The sequence below is a fragment of the Garra rufa genome, chromosome 25, assembly GCF_049309525.1.
Source record: "Garra rufa chromosome 25, GarRuf1.0, whole genome shotgun sequence".
Lineage (NCBI taxonomy): Eukaryota > Metazoa > Chordata > Actinopteri > Cypriniformes > Cyprinidae > Garra > Garra rufa.
The window spans coordinates 6,471,869-6,483,901 of record NC_133385.1 but is presented as its reverse complement, the minus strand read 5'-3'; the positions used below and the strand labels follow the sequence as shown (position 1 = coordinate 6,483,901).

General features: G+C 29.8%; 1 protein-coding gene across 1 annotated transcript in view; it reads left to right on the top strand.

Annotated features, from left to right (window-relative positions):
* Positions 1–12,033, top strand: part of LOC141301684 (transcriptional enhancer factor TEF-3-like) — a 54,904-nt gene that overhangs the window by 34,527 nt on the left and 8,344 nt on the right. The window contains exons 9-10 of the mRNA XM_073831875.1: positions 7,606–7,746; positions 7,994–8,146. Of these exons, the coding sequence (XP_073687976.1) occupies positions 7,606–7,746; positions 7,994–8,146 (294 nt within the window). The remainder of the gene's footprint in view (positions 1–7,605; positions 7,747–7,993; positions 8,147–12,033) is intronic.

Sequence of the window (12,033 nt, the reverse complement as noted above, 5' to 3'; positions counted from 1 at the left end):
ATTTTTGGTTTAATTTTGAAATTTTATTGTTTTGTTCTTTCTTTCTTTCATTTGTAAGTGACGTTCTGCCTTTTATTCCTTTTGGTTTTCAACTAATTTAATTTGGAAGAGACGCAAATGTGTAACTACGTGCAAACTTTAATTCACCCAATTATTCATTACAGTGGCTTGTAACAGTAGTTGTTTACATGTACACTATATTCACAAGGTCCCTTGTATCTTATTTCTTAAAGAAGACATTTGAAGTTTTAAATAAGTATGAACAGCAAATGAAAATGCAAACTGTTTATTGGCTGTTGTAAATCTGTATTGCTGGCCAGTGGGTGAGGGTTTGAGGTTGGGATGTTGGAGGTCACAGTAGCAGGCTCTGCTCTTTCATTAGAGAAATCTGAGCTTGGGCACCTGTCCCTCTTACTGTCACTCCCTCTAAAACACACGCAGACCGCTATTTATAGAGCCGCCAGCCTCCGGAGAGACACTTAAGTATTGTTCAAGTGCTTAATCATTGCCTTTTTGTGTATTTGTGAGGTTACGCTGGGACTGTCTGTACTTGTTGTTTGTGTTTTGGTGTAGATTATACTAATGAACATTTTAGGAGCATGTTAGGATTAGACAAAATCTGGAATCTGAGGGTGCAAAAAAATCTAAATAATAAGAAAATCACTTTTAAAGTTGTCCAAGTGAAGTTCTTAGCAATGCATATTACTAATCAAAAATTGTTTTGATATATTTACAGTAGGAAATTTACAAAATATCTTCATGGAGCATGATATTTACTTAATATCCTAATGAGTTTTAGCGTAAAAGACGCTAAAAGACGTAAAAAAAGTCAACAATTTTCACCCACAAAATGTACTGTTGGCTATTCCAGGGTCACATATATAAAATAGATTATAGAAAATATATAGAAAATGTTATATTATTTATGATTTTTTTTCTGTCTCTTACAACATTAATTTAATTTAATTTAATTTAATATAATTGTTTAAATTATAGTTATTTTATATACAGTTTTTCTATTATATATTTCATTTTTATTATTTTAATATTTATTATTAATATTTAACTTCAATCAAACTTAATATTAAAATGTTTTAATTGAATATACAATTGTTAATATTTAATTTATTATAGATTTTATGTCATATACTTGTATTATGATATTATTCTAATATGCATAAAAATTGAAGACAATCCCTTGTTTTGATTTTAATTGTTAATATTTTATTTTTGAAATAAGGAATATAGCATTTTTTATATATAAAATGATTTTACAAATAGATGATAAGTGTATAAAACATATATATAAATATATACATACATACATACATACATACACATTTAATTTAGAAAATGATTAATGTTAAAATTAATATACAGTTTAATTTCCTGTAAATTAGTTATTTTATTATTAATATATTAATCATTTTGTAAACATTTCATTTACTGTCTCTATATACATAATATATATATATATATATATATATATATATATATATATATATATATATATATATATATTTACTGTCTCTATATACATTATATATATATATATATATATATATATATATATATATATATATATATATATATACACTATGTATAAATTAAAATAATATTAAATTAATATATTTTAGGTTTACTGTATATTATATATTTCATTGTTTATTTCCTTTTGTCTATATATAACACAAATATAAAGCCTTTTTAAATAACACTAAGATTATTACCATAATAAAAAACATATAATACATTATATATGATATATATTATTTAAAATATTACATTTTCATATTATTAAATATTATTACATTATTTACTATTTAAAGTAAAATAACATTAAATATATATGCTATTGAACACAATTATTTATTTAAAAAGTTATAAAGGTTACTCAAATATTCCTTATTTTTAAAGTTACATTAAAACATTAAACAATTAAAAAAGTTTTTGTAATTATAATTAAGCATATCTACTAGTGGTGGGCATAGATTAATTTTTTTAATCCAGATTAATCTCACTGTAATCTTGGAATTAATCTAGATTAAAATGGCTAATTTGAATTCTGCCGAAGGCATTCAGAATATGTGTACTACCCAAATAATGACTAAAAAAAAAGTCTTTGAGAACGGGTTTCTCAAGCCAGGTGGCGCATTAGACCAGGGGCTCATCTCCTGTTTCCAAAATGCATCACAATCTGCTTGACAATTGCATTCACAACACAATTAACTATACAAACTTGTGTAACCAACTATTCCTACACTGCATGTACTTCTGCGTGAAAGGCTGCGCGAGTGCGCGTTGCAGTTAAATACACAGACGCGCACGGGCATGGATATCTGCGTGCATAGTCTTCGGTTAAACTGCGTTGCTTTTAGAAGGGTCATTTTAGAAGCGTCAATTCAGTTGCATGTGCCCCAGTAAAAAGGGTCTAGCATCGCCCCTGCCCTGAAGCAAACCCGGCGGCTTCATAGCTGCATCCATGTTAGCGCGTCTCGTTTGATGTGGTAATTTCACAGTAGGCATACACACAGGTTCGAAGACTCGTTCTCTCCCCCTACAGTGCAATTCGGCTAGGTATACATCCGCGCTAAAATATCAAGGTGAAAGTCATCATGAGTCTCACGTTATTGCAGCACGTTAACGCCAATAATGGCCCACCACTAATATCTACACTCAAATTCTCATGATCATAATGCAAATTTGACGAAAATTTTATGTATTGTGACATTTTCATGAAAAATACTTATACTTTATAGTATTATAATGTATAAAGTAAACTTATTTTTAGTATTTATAGTCTTGTATATTTATAATATAAATCAATATATATATATATATATATATATATATATATATATATACTTTTACTTTTATTCAACCAGCAATGTTTTTTTGGTTAGAAATGACACAGACGTCTCCCAGAAGATAATAAGATGATGTACAAGAGGCATCATTGTGGAAAAAATTATTACTCATCTTTTATTTACATTTGAACAAAAAGTGGCATGTCCAAAATTATTCATACCTTTCTCAATAATCAATAGAAAAGCCTTTTTTTGGCTATTACAGCAATCAAACGCTTCCTATAATTGCTGAGCAGCTTTTTGCAGTCTCCACTGGTATTTTTGCCCATTCATCTTTAGCGATGAGCTCCGACTCTTTCAGGTTGGAGGGTCTCCTTGTCATCACCCTGATATTTAGCTCCTTCCACAGATTCTCAATTGGATTTAAGTCAGGACTCTGGCTGGGCCACTGCAAAACGTTAATGTTAAACTTTTGCTGTGAGTTTTGGGTCGTTGTCGTGCTGAAATGTCCACTGGTGCCCAAGGCCAAGTTTCTCTGCAGACTGCCTGATGTTGTTGTTGAGAATTTTGATGTATTGCTCCTTTTTCATGGTGCTGTTTACTGTGATTAGGTTTCCTGGTCCACCGGCTGACAAACACTCCCAAAACATTAGGTTCCCACCACCATGTTTGACAGTGGAGATGGTGTTCTTAGGTTTAAGGCTTCTCCTTTTTTACGCCAAATGAAGGCTACATCATTGTGGCCAAACAATTCAATTTTTGTTTCATCTGACCATGAAACAGAAGACCAGAAGTCTTCTTCTTTGTCCAGATGAGCATTTGCAAAGGCCAAGAGGGCTTTTGTGTGCCTTATCTGGAGAAGTGGTGTCCTCCTTGGTCTGCATCTGTGTAACCCAGCGGTGTTCAGTGTCTGTTGGACTGTCTGCCTTGAGATGTTGCCACCAGCAGAGCCCAGATTCATCAGGATGGTCTTGGTGGTGATCCTTGGAATCTTTTTTTACCTCTCTCACTATCCTCCTGGCCAGCACAGGTGTCACTTTTTCCAACCACTTCCTCTGAGATTTTTCACAGTGGGGAACTTCTTGTATTATAGCCCTTTCCTGACTGCAGGTCCTCAGTGAGCTCCTTTGTCTTAGCCATGACTGTCCACAAACCAACAGCAGAGAGCTTCTGTATTTCACCTGTTGAGTTGATTAAAACAGCTGTTCCCAATGAATCAGGGTAATTAGGCTTGGACTATTTGGAATGGTATAGAACTTTGGATTTTCCCATAGACTGTGACAGTTTGCAAAGGGTATGAATAATTCTGGACATGTCACTTTTTGTTCAAATGTAAATAAAAGCTGAGAAATATTTTTTTCAACAATGATGCCTCTTGTACATCGTCTTATCTTTTGGAAGAAGCCTGTGTCATTTCCAGTCAAAAAAACAAACAAAAACTTGCTGGTTGAATAAAAGTAACTTTAAGTCAGAATTTGCAAGGGGTATGAATAATTTCGGGCTTGACTGTATATATATATATATATAGTTCATTATATATCATTTTTAGGGTTATTTAATGTTGTTTTATCCTTTTTATATCATTGCAGCCATTTTATTCCATTGTAATAACTGGCCTTGAGGAACAAATTTTGTATTCATTTTTGCTCTGGTATCGAGAATCCTGCAATTTCACTATCAGCATCAGTATCATCTTCTGAAATGTTGGCATCAAGACACCCAACAACACACAAATCGTTCATTAAAGAGCATCTGAGACCTTTATCAGAGCCCAGGGCCCTTCAGGTGTCCGTGAAGAAACATTAGATATATTAAGTCCATTAAGGACGTGGCGATAAAAAAGCAGGCATCAGCCGTTTCCGGCGCTCATAAGTATAGGTCATGACTCGGGCGTCCTCGGGCACAGGTTGTCATGGTGACGTTGACAGGCCCGCTAGCTTGTTCTCCAAAGCTATGGCATTCTAGATTAAATTTCACACCGGCTACTGCCGCCGTCTCACACCGCGCCTCGCGGCCCTGTCCTAACGGATCGGCCCGTGCTTTTGAAGTGCGCTCCCAATCCGATTTGAGCCGGCCGTGCTAAATTGTTACACAGGCAGCCGGACGCACTAATGCGATTTGGAGCGTCGCGGGTAGTTGATTGTAATTGGATGAATTCCCGCGCAGAGAGAGAGGGGCAAGCGGCCGAGTGCCGATTCAGCAGAGAAATGAAGATAAACGAGGGAATAAAGCGGAGAGGGGGGACGGGGACGGGGTTGTGCTCTTAATGGGACGTTATGAGGATGTGGATGTGAGGGGAAAAGGTGAAGCTGCTTTAGCTCTGCGCTGCTGTGAATTGTGGGACGCGATGATGGCTTTCCAACTGGCCTTTCGGCTCTCGCTGACCCGTCTGTTCATCACACAGATCATCAGCTGCTATTTGTACACCTGAGGCTTTTATTTTGGAAACATGCACACTCTTAGATTTCACACTGAATCACAAAGTTTTGATTTGTGTTACTGGTTCCTCTGGTTTGCCTGACCTGGAGAAAAAAAGAAAAAAAGCAGTTTTTTTTTTTTTTTAACTGTTTTATATTTAGTCATATTTGACCCCAGTAGTTATATTTTTATGTTTTTTCTAGATTATATTGCCCAATTAGTTTATTGTTATTATATTTATAAAACAAACATTTTAAACAAATTAATACAAATTTAAATTACATAAAAAATTAGTAAGAAATACAAAATAAATTAAATAACACATTAAATTTAAACAGAGATAAAAAATAAATTGAATATACAATTAAATAAAAAAAGAAAACTAAAAAGAAATGAAATATTTACAAAATAATGATTAATGTAATAATAGTGATATATAATATATATATATATATATATATATTATTTAATATAATTTTATATTAAATTCAATTTATATACAGTAAGTGTTTTATATTAAGTCATATTTGACCCCAAAGTTAAAATAAAAAAGTAAAAAAAAAAACTATATATATACTGTACTGTACTGTATTAAAACATACTTTATTTATAAAATAAATTATATTAAATTTATAGAAAATTTTATATTGTTTATGACATGTACAACTTTTTTAAGTGAGTTGTCTTCAATAGCATATATATTTTTTATATTATTTTTTATTGTAAATAGTTATGAATAATATAATATTTCACATTATGAAAATATAATACTTTATATATAATATGTATATATTTTTTAATTATTATATGATTTTTTGGCATTGTGGCAATAGTTAGAAATAATATAATAATATTTAATAATATGAAAATCTAATAATTATAAAAAAAAGTTATATATTATATATAAAGTATTATATGATTTTTTGCATTATGACAGTTATGAAAGCCGACTTTAATAACACTAAGATTTTATTTGTGACAAAATTAAGCTCATTGTCATAATGCAAAAAATGAAAACATATTTTTTATATATATACACACACTATATAAATGTACTTTAATATAAAATTATTAATATTAAATTAATATACATTTTAAATACTGTATATTATTTAATTAAGATGGTAATCATTATTTTGTAAATATTAAATTTTGTCTCTCTCTATATATAATATTTATATTAATATAAATACATTTAATATATTATATATATATTCAATTTAATATTAAAGCATATTTTATATATAAAATAGATTATATTGAATATAGAGAAAATGTTATATTGTTTATGACATGTACACACTGTATATAAATGTAATTTATTATAATATAATTAATAGTAAATTAATATACATTTTAAATACTGTATATTATTTATTTAAATATTAAGATATTAATCGTTATTTTGTAAATATTTAATGTCTTTCTCTCTCTCTCTCTCTCTCTCTCTCTCTCTATATATATATATATATATATATATAATATTTATATGAATATAAATATATTTAATATTTTTATATATAATATTATTTATTATAATATTTATTTAATATAAAATTATTAATATTCAATTTAATATTAAAGCATATTTTAGATATAAAATTGATTATATTAAATATATAGAAAATTATATATTGTTTATAAAGTATAAAAGTTTTAAAAAAGTATAAAAAAACTTTAAAAAGTATAAAAAAAACTTAAAGGAATATTTTTTAAAACTTTGTAAAATATATAATTGTGTTCAATATCATATGTATTTGCTATTATTTTTCATTTTAAGTAGTAAGTAGTATTTATTTATTTGAAGCATAAACATTTTATAAATAATATATTATATATGAAGTATTTCAGTAGTTTTTAAATATTTAAATATTTGAATTTTTTAAGTATAAACATTTTATAAATAATATATTATCTATGAAGTATTTTAAATAGTTATAAATAGTGTAATATTTAATAATATGAAAATAGAAAAAAATATATAATAGATATGAAGTATTCTTTTTTTGCATTATGAAAATGATACTAATTTTCATAAAAATAATTTCACGATACATAAAATCTTAGTGTTATTAAAATAGGCTTCATATTATTTATGCATATAAATGTAATCTAATATTTAACATCTTTGATTTCAGGATTAAATGTGACCCATACATGTTTTGTGAAGTTTCATTTTAAATATATTTTCCCTTAAAAAAAAAAAAAAAAATGCAACGATAACACATTAAAAATATACACGGAGAAACCACAGTTTTTGAGACACTACCCTGATGGTATTCTATGAAGGAGCGTTTCTTAAATATTATAATCTTTGAATATTTATTACTTTATTACAGGTGTGTATTCATTCTGAATGGATGTGTGTTGTATTTTGCAGGCAGATCTGAGCATCAACCTCCAGGACGACAGCAGCTTCTTCTACGGCGTATCCAGTCAGTATGAGAGCCCGGAAAATATGATCATCACCTCCTCCACTAAAGTCTGCTCGTTTGGGAAACAGGTGGTGGAAAAGGTGGAGGTAAGAGTAAATGTGACCTGTCACAACGTATTTACACCAAAAACATCTTACGGCCAGCACAGGCCCATCTAATTGTTTTAAAGGCTGTAAGAAATGACATTAGTGGTCAGATCAGGAGAAAGATGCCCTCCATATGCAAATATATCAGCATATGAAGTCATCATAATTGTGTTTTATGGCACGTATGTGTGACTTGTGTTCAGTTTGAGGTCGGTTTTGAAACATTAATCATCTGTGTGTCGTTCAGACGGAGTACGCACGCTTCGAGAACGGAAGATACGTCTTCAGGATCCATCGATCACCGCTGTGTGAATACATGATCAACTTCATCCATAAACTCAAACATCTACCAGAGAAATACATGATGAACAGTGTACTTGAAAACTTCACCATTCTACAGGTACATGTGTGTTTCCTTACAACAGCATCACTTGCATTCAAAATTCAACACTTACAACGGTTACCAGAGATTCTGCCACAATACTACTACACTAACTAATTACTAAGTAATATAAACTGAATACAATGATTTTGCTGCTGATATAAAATGTAGACATGGTAAGTTCAATAGATTTCAGTCAATCAATTCAAACGGTCTGTTCAAGTGATTCAATTCAAGATTCATTTGCATCGTCAAACTGGTTATTTTGTTTCATTTTTTTCATGAAATTCATGTTGAAAAACATTTTATTAAAACAAACACCGACACAAACTCACAATTGCATCAGTTCAAGATCTATTTGCATCATTAAACTGGTTATTTTTTTTATATATATTTAAAATTATTTTTATTTTAAATAGTTATAAATTATATAACATATAATAATACAAATAATATGTTATATAATATGTTATATAATATTTAATAATATGAAAATAGACAAAATATATAATATATATGAATAATACATATAAATTATTTTTTTTCATTTTTTTAATTCATGTTGAAAAACATTTTATTTTAAATAGTTATAAATAATATAACATGTAATAATATATAATATGAAAATATAAACATTTTATAAATAATATGTTATATAATATTTAATAATATGAAAATAGAAAAAATATAAAATATATATGAATAATATATATGAAGTATTATATGATTTTTTTTTTTTTTACATTTTTTTTAATTCATGTTGAAAAACATTTTATTAAAACACACACTGACACAAACTCACAATTGCATCATCAAACTATTTATTTTGTTAAAAAAAATGTTCATTTAAATTTATTTCTTTACTGTATATACACTGCCGCTTAAAAGTTTGGGATCAGTATGATTTGTTAAAGAAGTTCTTATAAACTCATTAAGGCTGCATTTACTTGATCAAAAATACAGGACAAAATGTATATTGTGAAATATTATTACAGTTTAAAATAATGGCGTTCTATGTTAATATATTTTAAAATGCAATTTATTCCTGTGATGCAAATACTTCAGTTTTCAGTGTCAAATCATTCTAATATGATTAATTAGCTGTTATTCTTAATGTTGGAAACCGTTGTGCTGCTTAATATTTTTTTGGAACCTGTGATTTTTTTTTCAGGATTTTTAGATGAATAAAACATTAAAAAAAACAGCATTTATTCAAAATATAAATATTTTCTAACAATATAAGTCTTTGCTATCACTTTTTTTTAATCAATTTAACACATCCTTGGTGAATAAAAATATTAACTTCTTTAAAAAAAATTAAATAAATAAAAATGTACTGAGCCCAAACTTTTAGATTTTAGAGATTGTTACAAAAAATATTTTGTAAACATTGTAAATAAACAGTTTTTTTCAACTTTTTATTTGTTAAAGAATCCTTGAAAAAAAAAATCACAGGTTCAAACATAATATTAAGCAGCACAACTGTTTTCAACATTGATTATAAATCAGCACATTAGAATGATTTCTGAAGGATCATGTGACACTGAAGACTGAAGTAATGATGCTAAAAATTTAGCTTTGTATCACAGGAATAAATTACATTTTAAAATATATTCACATAGAAAACAGTTATTTTAAATTGAAAAAATATTTGACAGTATTACATTTTTTTCTGCATTTTTGATCAATTAAATACAGTCTTGATGAGCATAAGAACCATCTTTAAAAACCATTAAAAATCATACTGTTCCCAAACACACGCTGACACAAACTCATATACTCTCATACTATATATATATATATTCATGGGTACCAAAGACGTCACTTCCGCTATGCTCGCCGCCATGTTTGTGTCCGATATGACAACAGACACAGCGCATCTCAATGAGATTTAATAATAAATTGAAATAAGAAATTACTTTTTACTACTACTTCCCACACTGTGTATTTGACTTGATTGTATGTTTAGGACAAAAAGTGTAAATTGTTGTGAACGTAGTCGCTCGGTGAAGGCTTTAAGACCTTGAAGAATCCTCTGCCGGCTGGTCACTAACTTACTTCACAGCGAACGGGACTCGCGCTGACGGCACTAATTCCCACAGTCCGCGCTTAGATGTCGGCAAATTAGTTTTGGCGAATGCAAAAAAATGAGATTATTGAGCATAAGCGCAACATCCAGCAAGCCAAGAAAACATAAAATATACCTGAGGGAAGACGTCTTTCACGTCTTGTGTATTCCTAAAACTGGATCTCATTATTGAAGCACAAATTCAAGCACCAAAAGCATGAGATTTCTTTATTTAAAATATGCATTTTTATTCATTCAAGCTATATGGCTGCAATAACATTTTAGTTTAATTTAGTTTATTACACCACTTGTGCAGCCAGTCACAATTCACAATGGTACCATTTACTTGGGACGATGGTTTGTGTGTAACTTGTGTGCCATTTTTGTATGACAAATCATTTTTAGAGTAATTGTACATAAATAGTTTTAGCAAAACAAATATGATTATTTTTGAGAACCCTTTTACATGTATATACTTTACTGCAGGCGTTGCAATGACGAACGCTATGTAGTACAATAGTTTAGCGTTTATTATTTAATTTTCATAATTCACTAAACACCGCATAATCTAAAACACCTTCAACTATAAAACACTCTTGCTCTTAAGCCAAATGAAAACAAATAATTTACGGCATCTGGATGTACTGTAAGTCACTATTCTCCGCATTAGCACTGTTTTGAACTTGCTCTTTGAATGCTTTCTTGTTTACTAAATCTTTGGACTTACGAGTTGATCGGTTCAAAATGATGTAATCGCAAAAAAATGTTTCTTTTCATTTTAAGGCATTATTTTCGTTATAATGTACTGATTCACAATCTTAGTCAATATTTAATTATTATTCCAGTACTCTTATTGTGCCGAAAAAAAAAAACCCTGCTTTGGAAAGCACCTGCGTGAATGACACCGGTACGCTATATGCATACCGACCCACTTCGAGCACTGCTGAGATCTAATAAAACTGTTGTTAGTTTTTTTTTTTTCTGATGACTGTTTTTACAGCTAACTGAACAACATATCCCGAGCATATTGTATACTTGTTGTGAACAGTCTGGGAGTTTTGTTGATCTTCCTCTGGTAGTTGCGGCTGCTGTGACCATAGACTGAAACAGGTAGCGTGGACACAAAAATGGCGGCGATAAACTACAGTGACGTCACATGGAACCTATGGATATATATATATATATATATATATATATATATATATATATATATATATATATATATACACCATTCCTTATTTTTGTTCAGTTTATTATTTAAAATCATTCAAATTATTCCAAATCACTTTTAAAAATCAATTTTAAGCAATGAATGAAAATATTTAATATTTTACATCACCTAGTCCAGGGGTGGGGAACCTTTTTTCTATCAAGGGCCATTTATACTTTTGCAACATCCTTTAAGGGCCATACTAATTTATTGAACACACATATCACTAACCTCTCTAATGCGATGGTTGGAACTGCTTCTCTTTGGTGAGGCGTTTGATGTCAGATGGCAGTGATGACGATGCTACTCGCAGCTGGTTTTCCAAGTTTGAGTCAGTCAGTCTTGAGCGGAATCGAGTCTTTGCAAGAGTCAGTTTTGAAAAGAACTGCTCACAGCAGTAGGTCGTCCCAAACAGAGATGCAAACTTCAGTGCATGTCTCCTCAGAATGGGAAAATCCTCAGAACGTACATACAGTTTATAGAATTCAAGCAGAGGGAGGTTGTTATACTTTGCTTTGAGCTCATCATTGCTTTGCAGCTCAATTATTTCGTGTTGTAGGTTGTCAGGTACTTCAGATGGTTCCACGTTAAATGGCACGGCAAATATCTTCAGTTCATTTTGTTTAC